Genomic DNA, 25,016 nt, shown 5'->3' with positions numbered 1-25,016 from the left:
CTGTGGCATGAAGGTATAGGGCTTTCACTACCGGGTAGCAGAAGGTATTAGGTTACTTGCAATCATGTTTATATAGTACTATTTACATTTAAATCTAGTCAATTGTCACAAATAGTCCGGGTATCCATTTGATTACCTGTTCAGGAGTCTTATGGCTTGGGGGTAAAAACTTTGAGAAGCCTTTTTGTCCTAGTCTTGGCACTCCGGTACCGCTTGCCATGCAGTAGTAGAGAGAACAGTCTATGACTGGGGTGGCTGGGGTCTTTGACCATTTTTAGCGCCTTCCTCTGACACCACCTGGTATAGAGGTCCTGGATGGCAGGCAGCTTAGCCCCAGTGATGTACTGGGCCGTACGCACTACCCTCTGTAGTGCCTTGTGGTCAGAGGCCGAGCAATTGCCATACCAGGCAGTGATCGCACCAGTCAGGATGCTCTCGATATGGCAGCTGTAGAGGATCTCAGGTCCCAAGACAAATCTTTTTAGCTTCCTGAGGGGGAATAGGCTTTGTCGTGCCCTCTTCACAACTGTCTTGGTGTGTTTTGGCCATTCTAGTTTGTTGTTGATGTGGACACCAAGGAACTTTAAGCTCTCAACCTGCTCCACTACAGCCCCGTCGATGAGAATGGGTGTGTGCTCGGACCTCCTTTTCCTGTAGTCCACAATCATCTCCTTAGTCTTGGTTACATTGAGGGATAGGTTGTGGCACCACAAGTCAGTTAAGAAGAAATTCTTATTTTCAATGATGGTCTAGGAACAGTGGGTTAACTGCCTTGTTCAGGGGCAGAACAACAGATTTTTAACTTGTCAGCTCGGGGATTCAAACTTGTAACCTTTTGGTTACTAGTCCAGTGCTCTAACCACTAAGATACCCTGCCACTCCTGGTTTTGAACCTAGCAGGTCCAAAAGAAAGTCAAATTCAGGAACCATCAACAGATAATACAGCACCGTACAATACAATACAATACTATACAAAATGCATGTAATCACATCAAATTGTATTTGTCACATGCTTCGTGAACAACAGGTGTAGACAAACAGTGAAATGCTTTCTTACGGGCCCTTCCCAACAATACAGAGAGAAAACAATTGAAATAATAGAAACAATTTAAACCAAGGAATAAATACACTTTGAGTAACAATAACTTGTATATATATATACACGTGGTACCAGTACCGGGTTTATGAGCAGAGGTACAAGGTAATTGAGGTAGATGGGTGCATATAGGCAGTGGCGTAAAGTACTTAACCCTTGTGTTGTCTTAAGCGTCAAAAATGACCCGACACTATGTTTAACAGCAAAACCCCCTGAAATTTGATGACTTTTCCTAGAATGACCCCAACATTAGAAAAAGTGAAACATCGCCTTTGTTCATATTTGTGTGAAAGCTGTACACCATCAGGGTACAAAGATTGTCTTATTTTTGACCCGGCAGTTCTAAGATCATTTACACGCACGCACGCACGCACGCACGCACGCACGCACGCACGCACACGCACACACACACACACACACACACACACACACACACACACACACACACACACACACACACACACACACAAGATCCAAGAGGGCGTAGCAGTCAGACGTCTTTCTCTTTGTCCTGTCCTGTCGTGTCCCTTGTATAAATCTTTTTATATATTTTTATATATTTTTCTTAGCATATCTGTTTATAATATTTTCCTAAACCTCAACTTCTAAATACTCTCCTGCAACCCGTCTCACCCAATGTGATGTGGATCTGTTTTTTATCATGTATTTCTATTTACTTCGGATCTGGAATCCCTCAACTGAAGCTAGTCAGCTAACTAGCTACCAGCTATCAGTCAGCAAACCACTGCTAGCGGTCATCAGCTAACCTTTAGCTCGGAAAGCTATCGCCAGTTTGTACAACGTGACTCAAACCAGAGCATAACAGACCTATTTTTCTCTCTCCATATCCCCGGATTCCTTTCGCAAACTCTAAACATTTTCATCTGGATCTTCGCAACTAGCTAACCGCAATCCCAGGTGACTACTCCTGGCTAGCGATCAACCTCTACTTTAGTAGAGTTATGTGTTTTCTTTTATTTCAACAGGTGTGTTGTAATAAAAATGAGTTCTGTCCACTGATTAAATGCAGTCTTTCTGCATTGTGAAGAGGGAAAACCCCGATATTCACAAAGTTTGTGATGAATGACAGATATTTTCTTCATGCAAAATTCAATTAAGCTGCTTTATTTCAGGGGTTTGGTGAAGGGCGGGTCATTTTTTACCCTTGAGAAAAGGGGAGTATGCAGAATGTTAAGACTCCACAAGGGTTAAGTAGAAATACTTTTAAGTACTACGTAAGTTGTTTTTTGCAGGTACCCGTACTTTACTATCTATATTTTCAACGACTTCTACTTTTACTTCACTACATTCCTAAAGAAAATAATGTACTTTTTTACTTCATACATTTTCCCTGACACCAAAAATTACTTTTTGAATGCTTAGCAGGACAGGAAAATGGTCAAATTTACACACTTATCAAGACAACATTCCTGGTCCTTCCAAATACCTCTGGTCTGGCAGACTCACTGAACACAAATGCATCCTTTGAAAATTATGTCTGAGTGTTGGAGTGTGCCCCTGCCTATCCGTACATTTTAAAAACAAAATAAATATATTATATTATATTATTAAAAACAAGAAAATGGTGCCATCTGCTTTGCTTAATATAAGGAATTTAAATTATTTATACCTTTACTTTTGATACTTAAGTATATTTTATTAATTACATTTACTTTTGATACTTAAGTATATTTAAAAACAAATACTTTTAGACTTTTACTAAAGTAGTATTTTACTGGGTAACTTTCACTTTTACTTGAGTAACTTCCTATTAAGATATCAGTACTTTTATTCAAACATGAAAATTGGGTACTTTTTCCACCACTGCATATAGGTAGGGGTAAAGTGATGAGGCAACAGGATTTATACTAAACAGCAGCATATGTGATGAGTCAAGAGTGCAAAAGGGTCAATATACAAAGTGTTTTATGGCAAATATACTTCATACATCAACCACAACTGATGGTTTTAAATGTATTTACCAGCAAATCAAAATGTATATGTCGCTTTGTTCTTTTCTTCACAGAGCTTAATCAGTAGAGGAGGGAAACCAATATGGACTGGCCTACCTGCACCTAGCAATCAATAGCTTTGTAATTAAAGGCCCCAGAGTGTTTCTATAAAGCTATTTCAAATAGGTTTTTGCAGCCGAGCTGTAATTGCTCTGAAAATCTGTTACACTTATGGCATTCGTTTGGGGCCTGGGAGAGCTGGGTATATGCGGCAGAAAGTGGTGATTCACTGAAATCACAATTCGTCTGGGCTTCTTCTTTTGGTATCAAATTCTTTATGGTGAATAAAAGAGAGATGAAATCGCCCAGCCAGTCCTATCTACAGAGGGACAAAATACACACAATAATGAATAAGTCCCTTTCAAATGCATTGAGTGGTGTGCTGCTCCCTTCAATGGTGTGAACATTGCATTATCCGCTCCGGAGCGGCTGGAGAGCGCTGAGAGAGGCATGACGTCACCTGGACACAGGTAGGTAGAACCATTAAACCTCTCAGGGCTTCGCAGTTAATGTCTTGTTTCCATGGAGCAGAGCTGCATGCAATTAGAGAATGGCCAAGCAATACAGTGAGCCTTAATTGAATGGGATTTAAAAAAAAAGAGGAGGCAGACAGAGGGAAACAAATTATTTGAAATCTCTGGAGTGGTCAGTGCTTTAGCCAAAATCGATGGAGAACAGATTACCAGTGCTCCCCTGTTTGATCAAACTAATGGAACATTGCTGCGGTCCGTTTCAGGGCTTGGCATTAGGAGGTCATGCTTGGGAAGCTTGTAAGCGGCCCTGAAAAGGTGCACATCTGGGACACTCCTCTCTTTGAGAGATCGATAGCAACCATGTTGTGGCCACTAGTATTTTTGGCCCCATTGATTGTCAGTGTGTGGCGGTGCGGCTCGGTGAGTCCGTGTCTGCTGCATGACAGGGGATGCCTGCCTGCCGTGGAGGGTGCTGTTCCAGTTAGTAATCAGGGGGGTTTGGACACATGGAAAAATGGGAAGTGACTGGTGCAGACAGCCTCACCCAGCCAGGCATACATCTAAAGAAACCTCTCCTCTTAACCCCTTCAGCCCCTCCATGCCTTACTGTCAACAGCAGGACAGGGGTCCTCTCAGAGACAATGCACACCATAATTTGCCACATTTAGTGTTTTAATATACTGGATATCAAGGGTGGATTGACAAGATTGCAAAACCCATCCATGCACATACTCCAACATACAGACGCACGGACACACGGACACAGACACACACATTCACTTCTGACTGTCTGGTGAAATCCTTGGCAGATGCCTTTCTGCCTTTGGAGGTGATTCAAAAGAGCAGAATGTAGAGTCATCCAAGACAACAGCAGAAGTGCCTCATAATCACCCCGATAGCATGAGTGTTTACCTTCTTTATTATGACTTTGGCAAGGGATCTGACTTAGTCAGTTTTCCTTCATTTTGTCATTGGAGCCAAAATCCTCTACTGTCTATCAACCAGAGACAACTGCACTGCAGCACTTGCTAGCTAGGTCTCCTGGGTGATGATGCAAAGATAAGAGGGGATTTTCAGCCAATAGCATGAATTAGAGCCTAATACCCCCCATTAAAAAAAGAGTTAATGCAACTGCTTTCTCCTCCTGGAGAGGGTCTGGTGTTGCTGTGATGGGGATATAAAGCACCCTTCCATTTTACTCTAAATGTCCTTTTAAATATTTACCTAATTTTACCTCAACTGACTTTTGAAGAGCATGATGACACTGCAAAGAGAATGGATATTCTTTATTCTGTTATTGGGTGTAAACCTGGCAGGGCGTTTATAGCCTGCTGTATTAGAGAGATATTCCAGGTAAACAATTACAGGTATAATTGCTTATTAACAGCTGAAGTGACAAAGTGCTGTCCAATCAAAGACTCGTGTTGACTTTTGATGAGTGACAGTAAAAGGAACATAGGTGATACAAATCAAATCAAAGTTTATTTGTCACGTGCGCTGAATACAACAGGTGTAGTAGACCTTACAGTGAAATGCTTACTTACAGGCTCTAACCAATAGTGCAAAAAAGGTATTGGGTGAACAATAGGTAAGTAAAGAAATAAAACAACAGTAAAAAGACAGGCTATATACAGTAGCAGGGCTATAAAAGTAGCGTGGCTACATACAAACACCAGTTAGGCTGATTGATGTAGTATGTACATGTAGATATGGTTAAATTGACTATGCATACATAATGAACAGAGAGTAGCAGTAGCGTAAAAGAGGGGTTGGCGGGTGGCTGGACACCAATGCAGATAGCACAGTTAGCCAATGTGCGGGAGCACTGGTTGGTCAGCCCAATTGAGGTAGTATGTACATGAATGTATAGTTAAAGTGACCATGCTTTATGATAAACAGATTGTAGCAGCAGCGTAAAAAGAGGGGTTGGGGGGGACGACGACGACGACACACAATGCAAATAGTCCGGGTAGCCATTTGATTACCTGTTCAGGAGTCTTATGGCTTGGGGCTAAAAACGGTTGAGAACCCTTTTTGTCCTACACTTGGCACTCCGGTACCGCTTGCCATGCAGTAGTAGAGAGAACAGTCTATGACTGGGGTGGCTGGGGTCTTTGACAATTTTTAGGGCCTTCCTCTGACACCGCCTGATATAGAGGTCCTGGATGGCAGGCAGCTTATTTACTGGGCTGTACGCACTACCCTCTGCAGTGCCTTGCGGTCAGAGGCCGTGCAATTGCCGTACCAGGCAGTGATGCCACCAGGATGCTCTCGATGTTGCAGCTGTAGAACCTTCTGAGGATCTCAGGACCCATGCCAAATCTTTTTAGTTTCCTGAGGGGGAATAGGCTTTGCCGTGCCCAATTCACGACTGTCTTGGTGTGTTTTGACCATTCTAGTTTGTTGTTGATGTAGACACCAAGGAACTTGAAGCTCTCAAACTGCTCCACTACAGCCCCAATTAGAGGTACTGTATTAGAGGTACTGTACATTATAGGAGATAAGAGGTCACCACGTTGAATGGAAATTAGACACAATATACATTTTAAATATATTTTCAGAATAAAAACATATTCTCAATATGAACCATGACCTTTCACTGAAGACCCTCACATTTAAATCCAATGATACACTTACCAATATTTTTCCCGATTTTACATTTTTATGGACCAGATTCCTTAAATGTAACCTCTGAGGTGCCTGGGAACTTTAATGCACTCCGCTAGTCATCCACTCATGGATTCAGCTAAATCCCAGGGGCATAGCATGAGTGAGGCTGATTGACAACTGTAATGGTCCTTGAACATATATATTATCAAGACGAGCGTAACCATGAGATCACGTTGAGGATCGCTGTAATTCACAGGGCCATAACGACCCACTCTGCAGTGTATTCCCTCTTTCCTCCACGGAACGTATATCAGAGAACATCATTTGCTCGCCACATACCTAGCTACTCCTGCAATTGGAATGAAGGGCCGGCCAATGTTTTCTAATAGCTTGGCTGTGTCTCCTTCTTTAGCTCAATGGCTCATTATATCATAATAGATGATTAATGTAATGACTGGGAGAAGACTCCTTACTGCACCTGACACATTTATCCTCCTCCTGTCCATCCAGACAGGGACTCTTGACTGTTTCTCTGAGGATATGCAACTAGGAACATTAGGGGCATCCCTTCATAGCACTGGAAATGGGCTAGAGTAGGAGGTACATGCAGTACATGCTTTTTAGAGTGGGTTGAGACTGAGAGGGGGTACTGTACCTGAGGCAGCAGGCATGGCCAGAGGAGTACAGGGACTTCCCAGTCCCACAGACTGGATGTTGAGCAGCCTTTTGGCTAGGGAGGCAGAGATTGGCTGGACCAGCAGAGACGTCAGGTTGGGCCACTCCTCCCTGTAACTCCCCACTGCAATGGATAACACAGGAACACTGGCTTAGGATCTGCTCTGGCTGTTTGAGCTTCACACTCATAAACCTCCCCCTACACTGACATGGTCAGTCTGTTGGAAAGGTCATGGGCAGGTCACCTAAGTGTTTTTTTTTGGACCACCTTTGTCGAAGTAGTAAAACAAATAATGTTGTGATTTATTTCTTCTTTAAAAAAAAAATTGGGGTTGGATTTTTGGGGGGCGTGTAAACTTAAATGACTGAGCATATCCAGTACCAGTCAAAGGTTTGGACACACCTACTCATTCAAGGGTTTTTCTTTATTTTTCTTATTTTCTACATTGTAGTATAATAGTGAAGACATCAAAACTATGAAATAACACAAATGAAATCATGTAGTAACCAAAAAACTGTTAAATAAATCAAAATATATGTTATATTTTAGATTCTTCAAAGTAGCCGCCCTTTGCCTTGATGATAGCTTTACACACTCTTGGAATTCTCTCAACCAGCTTTATGAGTAATGCTTTTCCAACAGTCTTGAAGGAGTTCCCACATATGCTGAGCACTCGTTGGCTGCTTTTCCTTCACTCTGCGGTCCAACTCATCCCAAACCATTTCAATTGGGTTGAGGTCGGGTGATTGTGGAGGCCAGGTAATCTGATACAGCATTCCATCACTCTCCTTGGTCAAATAGCCCTTACACAGCCTGGAGGTGTGTTTTGGGTCATTGTCCTGTTGAAAAACAAATGGTAGCCCCACTAAGCACAAACCCGATGGGAATGGTGTATCGCTGCAGAATGCTGTAGTAGCCATGCTGGTTAAGTGTGCCTTGAATTCTAAATAAATCACAGACAGTGTCACCAGCAAAGCACCCCCACACCATCACACCTCCTCCTCCATGCTTCACGGTGGGAGCCACACATACAGAGATCATCAATTCACCTACTCTGCGTCACACAAAGACATGGCGGTTGGAACCAAAAATCGAACATTTGGACTCATCAGAACAAAGGACAGATTTCCACTCGTCAAATGTCCAAGTCTCTTCTTATTATCCAAGATGGCGTAGCAGTCGGACGTATGTTTTGTCTTGTCCCGTCCTGTCTAGTGTAAATATAGTTTTCTTCGTTTTTTTTCTGTATATATTTCGTACATATTTTAATCTCACTCTCAAACTAGAGCTGAATATACTCTCCTGCAACCCGCATCACCCAATGTGGTACGGATCCGCCTTTTCTATACTTTACTTTAGATCCGGAGCCACCATCAGAAGCTAGCCAGCTAACTAGCTACTAGCTCGTACTCAGTTAGCCATTGCTAGCGGTCTTCTAAGCTAACTAGAACACCAGCGCGACATCAACCCAGAGCATATCAGACTGCTCTTTCTCTACCACATCTCCGGATTCCTACCGCAAGCTCTGAACCTTTACACCGGATCATCGCAACTAGCTAGCTGCAATTCCGAGTGGCTACTCCTGGCCAACGTCTCTGGCCCAAAACAAGCTACAGTTAGCCTTGAGCTAAGCCCATCTCCCGACTAGCCGAAGAGGCCCAACGATACCTCTTTTGCCAATTGGCCTGGACCCTTTACTGCCGACACGGAGCGCCGCCGATCCATCACGACTGGTCCGCCGACATAATCGTCCGAGGTGGTTTCAACAGGCTTTCAACAGGCTTTTTCGTTGCGACATCGCCAAAGATCCATCTGCTGGCCAAGGCCCGCGAGCTTTCTGAAACGCTGTGTCTCCAGCTCACCCAGCGCACTAGAGCTCCTGTAGCATAATCCTGGGCTACAATTACCCGGGCCCACGACCGGTCTGTCGATGTCACCGCAAGAAGAGGAATAAACAGACTCACCCCATCGCGACGTCCCCCAAAGGTTAGCTCTCTAGCCCTCGCTATCTCCCTACTTGCTATTCGGCCTGCTAACGGTTAGCTTGTCTAGCCCGGGCCTACGAACTGTTAGCTTGTTAGCACAGGCATGCTAACCATCTGACTCACCTCATCCCAAACACTTCTGAACCCATTTACTTTCTATCTCTCTTTGATTTTTATTTGTTTATACCTTCCGGAAACCTGCCTCACCCACTGTGATACGGATTCGCTATCACTTTTAATTTTGATTTATTTTTATGACACACTCAAGAACCTCCAGACGCTAACCAGCTAACTAGCTACAAGCTATTTAGTCATTGTTAGTTTAAAAAAAAAAAAAAAAAAAAAAAAAACCTGGATAACACTCGCCAGCCCAGCTTCCCTGCCCATCCACCGCTGCCCCCTGGACACTGATTTCTTGGCTACATAGCTGACGCACGCTGGACTGTCCATTAATCACGGTACCCCATTCTGCTTGTTTGTTTATCTGTCGGCCCAGTTGCCTAGTCAACGCCATTTTACCTGCTGTTTGTTGTGCTAGCTGATCAGCCTCGCCTACTGTTTTTAGCTAGCTTTCCCAATTCAACACCTGTGATTACTGTATGCCTCGCTGTATGTCTCTCCCAAATGTCAATATGCCTTGTATACTGTTGTTCAGGTTAGTTATCATTGTTTTAGTTCACAATGGAGCCCCTAGATCCACTCTGCATACCCCTGTTACCTCCTTTGTCCCACCCCCACACATGCGGTGACCTCACCCATTACAACCAGCATGTCCAGAGATACAACCTCTCTCATCATCACCCAGTGCCTGGGCTTACCTCCGCTGTACCCGCACCCCACCATACCCCTGTCTGCGCATTATGCCCTGAATATATTCTACCATGCCCAGAAACCTGCTCCTCTTATCCTCTGCCCCCAACGCTCTAGGCGACCAGTTTTGATAGCCTTTAGCCGCACCCTCATACTACTCCTTCTCTGTTCCGCGGGTGATGTGGAGGTAAACCCAGGCCCTGCATGCCCCCAGGTACCCTCATTTGTTGACTTCTGTGATCGAAAAGTCTTGGTTTTATGCATGTCAACATCAGAAGCCTCCTCCCTAAGTTTGTTTTACTCACTGCTTTAGCACACTCTGCTAACCCTGATGTCCTTGCCGTGTCTGAATCCTGGCTCAGGAAGGCCACCAAAAATTCAGAGATTTCCATACCCAACTATAACATCTTCCGTCAAGATAGAACTGCCAAAGGGGGCGGAGTCGCAGTCTACTGCAGAGATAGCCTGCAAAGTAATGTCATACTTTCCAGGTCCATACCCAAACAGTTTGAACTACTAATTTTGAAAATTACTCTCTCCAGAAACAAGTCTATCACTGTTGCCGCCTGCTACCGACCCCCGTCAGCTCCCAGCTGCGCCCTGGACACCATTTGTGAATTGATCGCCCCCATCTAGCTTCAGAGTTTGTTCTGTTAGGTGACCTAAACTGGGATATGCTTAACACCCCGGCAGTCCTACAATCTAAGCTAGATGCCCTCAATCTCACTCAAATCATCAAGGAACCCACCAGGTACAACCCTAACTCTGTAAACAAGGGCACCTCATAGACGTCATCCTGACCAACTGGCCCTCCAAATATACCTCCGCTGTCTTCAACCAGGATCTCAGCGATCACTGCCTCATCGCCTGTATCCGCCACGGAGCCGCAGTCAAACGACCACCCTCATCACTGTCAAACGCTCCTAAAACACTTCTGTGAGCAGGCCTTTCTAATCGACCTGGCCCGTGTATCCTGGAAGGACATTGACCTCATCCCGTCAGTTGAGGATGCCTGGTCATTCTTTAAAAGTAACTTCCTCACCATTTTAGATAAGCATGCTCCGTTCAAAAATGCAGAACCAAGAACAGATACAGCCCTTGGTTCACTCCAGACCTGACTGCCCTCGACCAGCACAAAAACATCCTGTGGCGGACTGCAATAGCATCGAATAGCCCCCGTGATATGCAACTGTTCAGGGAAGTCAGGAACCAATACACGCAGTCAGTCAGGAAAGCTAAGGCCAGCTTCTTCAGGCAGAAGTTTGCATCCTGTAGCTCCAACTCCAAAAGTTCTGGGACACTGTGAAGTCCATGGAGAACAAGAGCACCTCCTCCCAGCTGCCCACTGCACTGAGGCTAGGAAACACGGTCTCCACCGATAAATCCATGATTATCGAAAACTTCAATAAGCACTTCTCAACGGCTGGCCATGCCTTCCGCCTGGCTACTCCAACCTCGGCCAACAGCTCCGCCCCCGTAGTTCCTCACCCAAGCCTCTCCAGGTTCTCCTTTACCCAAATCCAGATAGCAGATGTTCTGAAAGAGCTGCAAAACCTGGACCCGTACAAATCAGCTGGGCTTGACAATCTGGACCCGCTATTTCTGAAACTATCTGCCGCCATTGTCGCAACCCCTATTACCAGCCTGTTCAACCTCTCTTTCATATCGTCTGAGATCCCCAAGGATTGAAAGCTGCCGCAGTCATCCCCCTCTTCAAAGGGGGTGACACCCTGGACCCAAACTGCTATAGACCTATATCCATCCTGCCCTGCCTATCTAAGGTCTTCGAAAGCCAAGTCAACAAACAGGTCACTGACCATCTCGAATCCCACCGTACCTTCTCCGCTGTGCAATCTGGTTTCCGAGCCGGTCACGGGTGCACCTCAGCCACACTCAAGGTACTAAATGATATCATAACCGCCATCGATAAAAGACAGTACTGTGCAGCCGTCTTCATCGACCTCGCCAAGGCTTTCGACTCTGTCAATCACCAAATTCTTATCGGCAGACTCAACAGCCTCGGTTTTTCGGATGACTGCCTTGCCTGGTTCACCAATTACTTTGCAGACAGAGTTCAGTGTGTCAAATCGGAGGGCATGCTGTCCGGTCCTCTGGCAGTCTCTATGGGGGTGCCACAGGGTTCAATTCTCGGGCCGACTCTTTTCTCTGTATATATCAATGATGTTGCTCTTGCTGCGGGCGATTCCCTGATCCACCTCTACGCAGACGACACCATTCTATATACTTTCGGCCCGTCATTGGACACTGTGCTATCCAACCTCCAAACGAGCTTCAATGCCATACAGCACTCCTTCCGTGGCCTCCAACTGCTCTTAAACGCGAGTAAAACCAAATGCATGCTTTTCAACCGATCGCTGCCTGCACCCGCATGCCCGACTAGCATCACCACCCTGGATGGTTCCAACCTTGAATATGTGGACATCTATAAGTACCTAGGTGTCTGGCTAGACTGCAAACTCTCCTTCCAGACTCACATCAAACATCTCCAATCAAAAATCAAATCCAGAGTCGGCTTTCTATTCCGCAACAAAGCCTCCTTCACTCACGCTGCCAAGCTTACCCTAGTAAAACTGACTATCCTACCGATCCTCGACTTCGGCGATGTCATCTACAAAATGGCTTCCAACACTCTACTCAGCAAACTGGATGCAGTCTATCACAGTGCCATCCGTTTTGTCACTAAAGTACCTTATACCACCCACCACTGCGACTTGTATGCTCTAGTCGGCTGGCCCTCACTACATATTCGTCGCCAGACCCACTGGCTCCAGGTCATCTACAAGTCCATGCTAGGTAAAGCTCCGCCTTATCTCAGTTCACTGGTCACGATGGCAACACCCATCCGTAGCACGCGCTCCAGCAGGTGTATCTCACTGATCATCCCTAAAGCCAACACCTCATTTGGCCGCCTTTCGTTCCAGTACTCTGCTGCCTGTGACTGGAACGAATTGCAAAATCGCTGAAGTTGGAGACTTTTATCTCCCTCACCAACTTCAAACATCAGCTATCCGAGCAGCTAACCGATCGCTGCAGCTGTACATAGTCTATTGGTAAATAGCTCACCCTTTTTCACCTACCTCATTCCCATACTGTTTTTATACTGTTTTTATTTATTTACTTTTCTGCTCTTTTGCACACCAATATCTCTACCTGTACATGCCCATCTGATCATTTATCACTCCAGTGTTAATCTGCAAAATTGTATTATTCGCCTACCTCATGCCTTTTGCACACATTGTATATAGACTGCCCATTTTTTTCTACTGTGTTATTGACTTGCTAATTGTTTACTCCATGTGTAACTCTGTGTTGTCTGTTCACACTGCTATGCTTTATCTTGGCCAGGTCGCAGTTGCAAATGAGAACTTGTTCTCAACTAGCCTACCTGGTTAAATAAAGGTGAAATAAAAAATAAATAAAAATTATTGGTGTCCTTTAGTAGTGGTTTCTTTGCAGCAATTATTTTGACCATGAAGACCTGATTCATGCAGTCTTCTCTGAACAATTGATGTTGAGATGTATGTTACTTGAACTCTGTGAAGCAGTTATTTGGGCTGCAATTTATGAGTTGCAGTTAACTCTAATGAACTTATCCTGTGCAGCAGAGGTAACTCTTGGTCTTCCTTTCCTGTGGCGGTCCTCATGAGAGCGAGTTTCTTCATAGCGCTTGATGCTTTTTGCGACTGCACTTGAAGAAACTTTCAAGGTTCTTGAAATGTTCAGAATTGACTGACCTTCATGTCTTAAAGTAATGATGGACTGTCATTTCTCTTTGCTTTTTTGAGCTGTTCTTATCATAATATGGACATGGTCTTTTACCAGATAGGGCTGTATTCTGTACACCACCCCTACCTTGTCACAACACAACTGATTGGCTCAAAAGCATTAAATTAACTTTTAACATGGCCCACCTGTTGAATGTAATGCATTCAAGGTGACTACATCATGAAGCTGGTTGAGAGAATGCCAACAGGGTGCAAAGCTGTCATCAAAGAAAAGGGTGGCAACTTTGAAGAATCTCAAATATAAAATATATTTTGATTTGTTTAACACATTTTACATGATTCCATATGTTTTATTTAATAGGTTTGATGTCTTCACTATTATTCTACATTGTAGAAAATAGTAACAGATGAATAAAAACCATTGAACGAGTAGCTGTGTCCAAACTTTTGACTGTATAAAGTATATAGAAAAGATAATGAAATATTTTAAAATAAGATAATCTTTGATAACTATCACCAAAATAAAAGCTAGACATTCCAGGATAATCTAAAATTAAAAAAATTATGCATTTAATAGTATTTTATTTAATAGGTTTTTATTCATGGCATGGGCCCTATCGATTTGTTTTATAATGTTTGAGTCACTCCAATAACATAAAAACATGCACAAGCCATGGATAAATGTGTATAATTGCAGGAAATGAGCTTTAAATCACTCTCTCTCTCTCTCTCTCTCTCTCTCTCTCTCTCTCTCTCTCTCTCTCTCTCTCTCTCTCTCTCTCTCTCAAAGCCCTCCACCTCTGATTGGGGCTTGCAGGTGACCCGCTAATAGGCTGGTGGATTTTAAGTTGGAAGTAATGGTTTCTGCAAACCAATGGGGATTTAGATGGGCGAAATGCTCCATTGATTCAGCCTCATTAAAACAGGCAAACTGTGAGCCTAATCCTGCTTTAGTAACACATTTATTTTGCAGGGTTATATTTTCCACTGCCAGCGCCCGGCTGGGGTGACAGCAACAGTCACACTCGAATAACAATGTAGCAAACTGGCCTCTTCAACTCCACACTATTCCTGCCGTTTGTGTTTTCAATCCATAATGTTTCTCTCAAACAAAATATAATTATTTGAACAGTTATCTGAATTGAATTAAAATGGCTCCCTCTGCATTATCTCTGAAGAGTTGACTCATTGATGGTTACAATGCTAGATAATGAGTTGGTCTCTCAATGGCAGGACATACTTCAAGGTTACCTGCAGTGTGATGTGATTATTCTTGCTAATTACAACTTTAACATCTGAATCTTAATATTAACAAATGGTGATTTGAGTCTATTTGTGCCCTTAAAACTGACATATCCTATTTGGTCAGGAAGAGTGACTTATGGGCACTTGAGAACAAGATTCATTATCAATCATTAAATATGATAATTTGATTTTTGGCTCTCTGAGGCCATGGCTGAGTTCAATTGAAAAGTTTGGACTCACTATAAAATATAATATAAAATCAAATCAAGTTCATTGGTACACGTACACAGGTTAGCAGATGTTATAGAGGGTGCAGCGAATTGCGTGTGTTACTAGCTCTAAGACTGCAGTTAAAATGTCAAAGAAGTTCACAAATAATAATCAAAAACAAAAAAACAAGAAATCACAAATACCAGTTAGCAACGCAAATAACACTGTATCAGTAATCCAAATGCAATCTGTGTACATAAACCAAAAATATATAGTGAGAATGATATGTACATGTACAGTAGTAGATATATTAGCTATGTCAAGAATACAGTATATATATATATATATATATATATATATATATATATATACGAATCCAGTGTATAAATATTCGGTGTGTATCAACAGTGTAACAAAAATGTAATGTACAGTAGTAGATATATTAGAATGAGCTGTATGACAGATATAGTATATGAATACACAGTGTGAAAAACAGTATAAAAGATGTATATTGTAAGGGGTGCCCAGCAGAGAAGTCGGAAAACAGAATAATAAAATAAATGGGTACATAACCCGACGCACACCAGGACAGACACAAGCACTTACAACAAACAATCACCGACAAGGACATGAAGGGGAACAGAGGGTTAAATACACAACATGTAATTGATGGGATTGGAACCAGGTGTGATGGAAGAAAAGACAAAACCAAAGGAAAACAGGATCAGCGATGGCTAGAGAATGGTCGGTGACTTCGACCGCCGAACGCCGCCCGAACAAGGAGAGAGACCAGCTTCGGCGGAAGTCGTGACATATATACTGTAATGTTTCTACAGTATATGCAGTGAGCTACAAAAGTATTGGGACAGTGACACATCATTTGTTGTTTTTAATCTCTACTCACCCACTTTTGATTTGAACTGTTAAAAGTACTATCAGTGCTTCCCGAATGCACTGTCCATGTGTATTAAAGTAGTAAAAGTGTTGTGTATGGTCCCATATTCCTAGCATGCAATGATTACATCAACCTTGTGACTCCACACACTTGTTGGACGCATTTACTGTTTGTTTTGGTTGTTTCAGATTATTTTGGAGTCACTTTTATTGTAAATATTGATGAGTGAGAAATATTATACCCCCAAGATGCAAACATCTCACCATTACAATAACAGGGGAGGTTAGCATTTTTGGGGTGTATGATATTTGTGCGTCTGTAATTTTAATTCACGATTAATTCAGGACTACCCATATTCATGGTAGCATCCACACTAATGTGGACGTGTTGCAGCATTGATGTATGTGTGTGTGTGTGTGTGTGTGTGTGTGTGTGTGTGTGTGTGTGTGTGTGTGTGTGTGTGTGTGTGTGTGTGCGTGCGTGCGTGCGTGCGTGCGTGCGTGCGTGCGTGTGTGTGTGTGTTGGTGAGTATGGCCGTATGCATGTGTGTGTGTATATGTGTGTACTGAGTCTGCATGTGTATGAGCTGTGTGTGTGAGTCTACCTTTGTTTCTTACTACAGAAGTACTACTTAGTACTCTAACTTGCTACAGGGAATGGCGAGATGGCTGTTCAACAATTTGATGGCCTGGAGATAGCAGCTCTTTTTCAGCCTTTCGGTCCCAGCTTTGATGCACCTGTTCTGTCTTTTTCTTCTAGATGGTAGCAGAGGGAAAAGACTGTGACTAAGTTGGCTGAGGTACCTTGATGATCTTGTTGGCCTTGCTTTGACACAGAGTGCTGTAAGTTTCCTTGAGGGCAGGCAGCATGCCCCTGGTGACTGTGGCAAGGAAGTAAGTCAACTGTGGCACGCCCCAAGCCAGTCTGCAGTAAGGAAACGTACGGTGGGAGCCAGGCTTCTCTCTTCCCTCCTATAGCAATCGTTTATTATCTCATTTGGGCTTTGGCTCTCACACTGCTCTAGAAGCAATCTCACCAATAGGAATGATTAATGGTCCAGGTGAAAAATATATACAGTATCTCTCTTCCTGCCATGTTGAGACGTGCACTGCATGCAACGGTTACAGGATCCATGTTGCACTAATCTTTCAGCTGTGAGAGAAGCCCTTTAGTTTTCCTTGGCTTTTTTTCAGCAGCGTTTTCTGGAGAAAGGTACTCTATGTGAATAGTACCAAATATTTAGACAGATAGTTTTGTACACAGAAAGAGAAAGATAAGATAAACGAAGAGAATGGGGTGGGAGGTAGCCTAGTGGTTAATTGGACCAATAACCGAAAGTTCTTATGCTCGAATCCCCATGCCGATTATGTGAAAAATCTGTCCATGTGCCCTTGAGTAAGGTACTTAACCCTAATTGCTTCTGTAAGTCGCTCTGGATAAGAGTGTCTGCTAATTGACTCAAATGTAAAATGAGATAAGAAAGGCAGTCATGTTAGTACATACTCATTCTTAGCGTTTCATCAACACAGGGTTGTAAAGAGGATAAAGAACTTTCATTAGATCATGTAACTTGCGGCTAGCCAATTTAGACAATACTTTTGTGCTTTCCTCAAAATTTAAACAATATTCATTAAACATCATACTAACATTACTTAGGTGTTCTGTCTTTTTCAATCCATAATTAACTAGCAGTCTATCAATATTTTGCTCTGCATTTCAGAAGACTGTAACCCATGATCAACCTATACATATTGTTAACTGTGCCTCCAACAAGCCCCACATGGCCCTTGCATCGGGTAGTCAATCCATTCTCTTTTGAATCCTGTGAGGATGTCAGTTGTGCATCACACCCTCTGATCTCCATCAGTATCACGAGCAAGAGCAGAGTGGCTGTATTGATCCAACCACAAGACTGAGGGAATGGAGCTGAGATCACTGGGTACATTTCTACTTTACAACAGGATGACTTCCCAAGGCAGACAAGCAGACCAAACACACTGACACATCCATACCTGATACACTGTCGGCTAGCTGCTGTCAGTACTAGCCCTGAGAAACAGAACCTACAGCTGTATTGGGTAAGCTGGTGTGTGGATTTCTCGTTTGCACTTCCAAGGCATGATATATTGTGCTACATGGTTGTGCAGAATAATTGAATGGATTACATATTGCATTACATACCGTATGTCCAATTCCACTGTGGAAAAATCATACGAAATGCAGTTATGTGGCAAATAAATTAAATAAACATAGACATTATGTGATGATTTCTTCTTGGAATGGGCTCTAAGACCTCTATATAATAATTACACCAGGAGCTCGGTATGTGTAGCCATGCCTCATCTGTAAAACGCTTGGATAGTTTGGTTGGTTATTGGTGAGGCCCGCCTGCATCTCCACTTCATTACATGTGAAATCAATACTAAGTGGCCATTGACAGTGGCTGGTCTTCCTGGTGTGGACGTGTGGCTTTATTGATACCAATGGTGCTACATTCACCCCTCTGTCACAACTACTGCAAGGCACTGTATGAAATAATAATATGCACTGCATGACTGTAAACCAAATTCCATACTACAGTATGTAATATCAAACTGTACAATACTGTACCACACAAGGCAATTGCATTGTGTATTGGGTTTTGCGTTATGATCTTCTAGGGATAGACTACAAATGATCTATTGCAGAGGTGCATGAGTTGTTTCAACTTTTGGGTTGTTCAGATCTAATGTAATTAAGACCTAATGCAATCTATTGCACAGATTATAAGCACAACAAACTGTTTGCTACTTGTTTACAATGTTTGACATTTTCTTTATTCCCAAGAGGTTTGCTTTCCTACTGTAAGCCTAACTAAGCAGAATTATTTCCAAATAAGCAGGTAGCAAAGGTTTGGAATTAATTTGCATGAACACAATCCTTATTTTATGGAAATTGTTCAGTGGTCTTTGGTTTTCAGATCTGTTTTCTATTCCAGCTCACATTTTCAGTCAAAGTGTCTTTCATGTGTTCTGTATCTTTGATATGGAGGGGTGAACATCCTTCATTCATTATTATCAACTGTTTGATTCCCATGTTTATAGCTGACACATTACAAATACTGCATAATATAGGATGCTTAAGAACCCTCTTCATGAAACCCATCTGCTTGAGGCTCATGTAAGACAAATGCCATGTCCGAATACCCGTACTTCTAAATAGTAAGCATTTTGGGTATGCGAAAATAAGACTTTTTATTGTTTGTCGAGGGGTAGACGGACTCAAAGAATACTATAAGAGAACGTCTTCTTTAGGACGGCAAGCCTTTATTCATTAGTACAGCATACTTAAGCATACGGAAACGTATTATTCTCAAATCAGTAAGCTGTCGTTGTTAGTACAGTATATGATCGTGCCATGTACAGACTCTAGTAGAAGCCTACACACATTTTGCTGAACCCTTCAATGTGACATTTCTAAAATGTAGGATGCATCAAATGCCATGATGTCATACTCATTTTGGCTTTTCATCGAGTAGAATTTGCTACACACTACTTAAGAAGATAATCATCTTTCGAGAACCACGTGTGCAATTGCGTATCAGACGAGGCATTCACCGTATGGATGTGCCTAGTATGTTGAAATCTGTTACTTACTGCAACACATTTTGGACACGGCAATATGCTTCTTCTCTTTCTTTCCTGTCTCTCTCAATACACTTTCTCACGAATATACGTACTATGCAGTCTCAATACCTCTTGAGCATTTCATGAATACAACAGGAAATACTGTGCTCAATCTAAAAGTATTCGTCATAAAAGTCTACATGGACAGTTGTCCTATTCTGGCCCTCCATGTATCTAAGTGATAACATACAAAGACCAGAATATATTTGTAAAACATACAGAAAGACCACAGCAGTAACATACTTCAGGATCGAGACAATGGTAAGACAGTAGAGTATTAATAAGCTGTAGATGAGGTTGACTAGTGTGTAGGACAAACTCACATAACCATCTCTCCAAAGGTGTTCACTAAAGCAAGGACTACTCCAGCGAGGATCAATACTGCCAACAACCTCTACGATAAACCAAACAGTAATGAAAGATGCCTCAACAATGCCAGCGCCCTTAATGTCAATTAATAGTCTCAGAATCCTTGCAAGTGGCAACATTAAAATGTGATGAAATAAGTACATTGCCCAAAATTCAGACAGATGTTGTCAGTGAGCATTTTGACAATTTAAAGATGTACATCTGTTCACGTGTTCATTAGCCTTATGAAAATAAGAGGACGACAGGGAAAAGGATTTAACCTTGGCCCTTGCCTCAGTACCTGTGTGTCTCTAAAGTGGAAAGACAGCCCAGCGCACAGGAAACACACAGGCTCATTAATTAGCCACATGCCAAACAAGTACACACTTTAAAAACCCCACTTACTGGCCATTGACTGTGATGAAGGAAGAATGAGATCCTAGCAGTCCCTGTAAAGAAATGGGCGGAATACATCAGAGCCCCAGGAGTGATCGAAGCAGAGAGAAAGACTGCATTTAAATGTGTTAGAAGGGGGGAGTTAGAGGCCCCTCCTTTTGGTCACAGAGGCAACATTTTGCTGTTTTAGTTAGTTTCCTGCAAGTTAGTTTCCTGCAATTCTACACATTTGTCAGAGGGCTGCGAGTAATGTCCTGCAATTACAGTTGTGGCCAAAAGTTTTGAGAATGACACAAATATGAATTTTCAAAGTCTGCTGCCTCCGTATGATGGCAATTTGCATATACTCCAGAATGGTATGAAGAGTAATCAGAGGAATTGCCATTAATTGCAAAGTCCCTCTTTGCCATGCAAATTAACTGAATCCCCCCAAAAAACATTTCCACTGCATTTCAGCCCTGCCACAAAAGGACCAGCTGACATCATGTCAGTGATTCTCTCGTTAACACAGGTGTGAGTGTCAACCATTTATCGAATCATCAAGATCTTCAAGGAGAGCGGTTCAATTGTTGTGATGAAGGCTTCAGGGCACCCAAAAAAGTCCAGCAAGCGCCAGGACCATCTCCTAAAGTTGATTCAGCTGCGGGATCAGGGCACCACCAGTACAGAGCTTGCTCAGGAAATGCAGCAGGCAGGTGTGAGTGCATCTGCATGCACAGTGAGGCGAAGACTTTTGGAGGATAGCCTGGTGTCAAGAAGGACAGCAAGGAAGCCACTTCTCTCCAGGAAAAACTTCAGGGACAGACTGATATTCTGCAAAAGGTACAGAGATTGGACTGCTGAGGACTGGGGTAAAGTCATTTTCTCTGATGAATCCCCTTTCCGATTGTTTGGGGCATCTGGAAAAAAGCTTGTCCGGAGAAGACAAGGTGAGCGCTACCATCAGTTCTGTGTCATGCCAACAGTAAAGTATCCTGAGATCATTGATGTGTGGGGTTGCTTCTCAGCCAAGGGAGTGGGCTCACTCATAATTTTGCCTAAGAACACAGCCATGAATAAAGAATGGTACCAACACATCCTCCGAGTGCAACTTCTCCCAACCATCCAGGGACAGTTTGGTGATGAACAATGCCTTTTCCAGCATGATGGAGCACCTTGCCATAAGTCAAAAGTGATAACTAAGTGGCTCGGGGAACAAAACATCAATATCGATATAATATAACATCAACATCAATATATAACAAAACATCAATATTAAACTCCACAGACCTTAATCCCATTGAGAACTTGTGGTCAATCCTCAAGAGGCGGGTGGACAAACAAAATCCCACAAAGTCTGACAAACTCCAAGCATTGAATATGCAAGAATGGGCTGCCATCAGTCAGGATGTGGCCCAGAAGTTAATTGACAGCATGCCAGGGCGGATTTCAGAGGTCTTGAAAAATAAGGGTCAACACTGCAAATATTGAGTCTTTGCATCAACTTCATGTAATTGTCAATAAAAGCCTTCGACACTTATGTAATGCTTGTAATTATACTTCAGTGTTCCATAGTAACATCTGACAAAAATATCTAAAGACACTGAAGCAGCAAACTTTGTGGAAATTAATATTTGTGTCATTCTCAAAACTTTTGGCCATGACTATATACACATTCTTCCTAGGTCTGAGATAATTTTTTGTTTTAAAGCTAATTTCCTGCATCTCTACACAGTTTGCCATATGGCTTATGCCTTGTTCTTATGCTGAGTGACTCAAACATTATAACAAAATCAATAGGGGTTCCATGGCATGACATTTTTGGAATTTCAAAGTCTCTCTGACTGTCTAGTTTTTATTTTGTAGAATAGTTCTCAAAGATGATTTTATTTAAGTTTGTGTGTGTGTGTGTGTTTTGTGTGTGTGTATGTCTATGTGGGTGTATGTATATGATTGGGTGCATGTGTGCTAAGATGCGGAGAATCAGAGCAGGTGCTTGTAGAAAGAAACTGTATCTGAGCCTGTTGGTATCAGACCTCATGCTCTGTGGGGTCCTTGACGATGCTGTGGGCCTTCCTCAGGTTTCGAGTAGATGTCCTGAATGGTTGGGAGCACAGTTCCAGTGATGTGCAGGGCCATCTAAACCACCCACTGGAGGGCCTTGCGGTCATGGACGGAGAAATTCCCTTGCCAGGCAGTGATGCAACCAGTCATGACGCTCTTGATGGTGCAGCGGTAGTATGTGGAGATGGGGTGGCATGTTGAATTTAATCAGCCGCTGTTGTGCCCTCTTGACAAGAGTGGTGGTGTTGTTGGTCCATGTCAATTCCTTGGTGAACTGGACACAGAGGAACATAAAACTGCCAACTTTCTCTACTGCAGTCCCGTTGATGTGGATCGGGGCATGTTCCCTCATCTGCTTCCTGAACAATCAACTAATTTGCTTTACTGATGTTGAGGGAGAGGTTGTTGTCCTGGCACAAAAATGCCAGTTCACTTTCCTCCTCCCTACAGGTTGACTTGTCATTGTTGGTTGTCAGGCCTACAACTATGGTGTTGTCCAAAGCCACACAGTCGTGGGTGAACAGAGAGTACAGCAGAGGGCTGAGGATACACCCCTGGGGGGCCCCTGTGTTAAGAGTCAGTGTGTAGGAGGTGTTGTTGCCAATTATCACAGCCTGTGCTCTGTCTATCAGGAAGTCCAGGATCCAGTTGCAGAAAGTGGTGTCCAGACCCAGGACTCTGAGCTTGGTGTCGAATAACGTTGAATGCTGAACTTTAGTCAATGAATAGCATTCTCACGTAGGTGTTCCTCTTGTTGAGATGTGTTACTGCCATGTGAATAGCGATGGAAATGTAATATTCAATGGATCTATTCGAGCAGCAGGCAACTTGGAGTGGGTCCAGTGTGCTTGGCATGCTGGCATTGATGTGGGCCATGACCAGCCTCTCGAAGCACTTCAAGATGCCCGGGGTGAATGCGACAGAGCGATAGTCATTTGGGCATGTCACCTTGTTTTTCTTGGGCACTGGGACGATGGTGGTCTCCTTGAAGCAGGTGGGGACTACAGCCTGGGAAAGGCTGAAGGTGTCCGAGAAGACACCCGCCAGCTGGTAGGCACACACTCTGAGGACACAGCCAGGGATGCCATCTGGGCCGGCGGCTTTGTGAGTATTCACTCTTTACAGAGAATTCTTACTGGCTAATCAAATTGAATCTTATTTGTTACATACTTTGTAAACAACAGGTGAGGACTAACAGTGAATAACTTACTTCCGGGTCATTTTCCAAAAATGCAGTTAAAGATTTAAAAAATATATATTATAGCGACACAAGGAATAAATACACAGTGTATAACGAATAACAATAACATGGCTATATACTGGAAGTAAAAGTACCGAGTCAATGTGAAGGGGTACGAGGTAATTGAGGTAGCTATGTACATATAGGTAGGAGTAAAGTGACTAGGCAACAGGATAGATAATAGACAGTAGCAGCAGTATACAGTTGAAGTCAGAAGTTTACATACAACCTTAGCCAAATACATTTAAACTCAGTTTTTCATGATTCCTGACATGTAATCCAAGTAAAAATTCCCTGTCAGTTTGGATCAACACTTTATTTTAGGAATGTGAAATGTCAGAATAATAGTAGAGATAATGATTTATTTCAGCTTTTATTGCTTTCATCACATTCCCAGTCGGTCAGAAATGTACATACACTCAATTAGTATTTGGTAGCATTGCCTTTACATTGTTTAACTTGGGTCAAACGTTTTGGGCAGCCTTCCACAAGCTTTCCACAATAAGTTGGGTACATTTTGGCCCTTTCCTCCTGACAGAGCTGGTGTAACTGAGTCAGGTTTGTAGGCCTCTTTGCTCGCACACGCTCTTTCAGTTCTGACCACAAATCTTCTATAGGATTGAGGTCAAGGCTTTGTGATGGCCACTCCAATACCTTGACTTTGTTGTCCTTAAGCCATTTTACCACAACTTTGAACGTCTGCTTGGGGTCATTTGGAAGACCCATTTGCGACCAAGCGTTAACTTCCTGACTGATGTCTTGAGATGTTGCCTCAATATATCCACATAATTTTCCTCCTGCACCAAAGCACCCCCACAACATAATGCTGCCACCCCCGTGCTTCATGGATGGGATGGTGTTCTTCGGCTTGAAAGCCACCCCCTTTGTCCTCTAAACATAACAATAGTCATTATGGCCAAACAGTTCAATATATTTTGCACAAACATTCTGAGCAAACAAAGTCATAATTAACGCAAACGTAGTAATAAAAAATAAAAACGTTGAGCAGAAACCAAAAAGACACACACCCTTCTCAGCACCACCATCTTAGACTGTGAAAGGATGTGTGTGTGTGTGTATCATTTGTTTCACCTGCATATTTATCTGCTGATCTCCTAAATAAATCAAGGTGCAGTGTGGGAATGATATCCAGAGCAACACAATAGCATGATATCATTCACAATAGGATAATACCACTCAAAAACAAACAAAACCCCGTGATTTAAATGAGGTAATAAAGCTTTCATTTGGGAGGGGCGTATGCTTTATGGTTAACGTGACGTGGTGTGGCCACAACAACATACAGGAACTCAAGTCCTTCTGTTCACCTGATTTAGAATTCCTCACAATCAAATGTCGACCGCATTATCTACCAAGGGAATTCTCTTCGATTATAATCACAGCCGTATATATTCCCCCCCAAAGCAGACACATCGATGGCTCTGAACGAACTTTATTTGACTCTTTGCAAACTGGAATCCATATATCCGGAGGCTGCATTCATTGTAGCTGGGGATTTTAACAAGGCTAATCTGAAAACAAGACTCCCTAAATTTTATCAGCATA

At 42.8% G+C, this 25,016-nt stretch overlaps 1 protein-coding gene across 3 annotated transcripts in view; it reads right to left on the bottom strand.

Annotated features, from left to right (window-relative positions):
- LOC118391465 (inactive N-acetylated-alpha-linked acidic dipeptidase-like protein 2) overlaps positions 1 to 25,016 on the bottom strand; it is a 274,308-nt gene that overhangs the window by 86,956 nt on the left and 162,336 nt on the right. For all 3 annotated transcript variants that reach the window (XM_035782903.2, XM_035782893.2, XM_052458412.1), the window contains exon 6: positions 6,847 to 6,990. In XM_035782903.2, coding sequence (XP_035638796.1) covers positions 6,847 to 6,990 — 144 coding nt within the window. The remainder of the gene's footprint in view (positions 1 to 6,846; positions 6,991 to 25,016) is intronic.

Source organism: Oncorhynchus keta, chromosome 1 (genome assembly GCF_023373465.1).
Source record: "Oncorhynchus keta strain PuntledgeMale-10-30-2019 chromosome 1, Oket_V2, whole genome shotgun sequence".
NCBI lineage: Eukaryota > Metazoa > Chordata > Actinopteri > Salmoniformes > Salmonidae > Oncorhynchus > Oncorhynchus keta.
The sequence above is the reverse complement of the archived record's forward strand: the minus strand, read 5'-3'. Positions and strand labels throughout refer to the sequence as shown.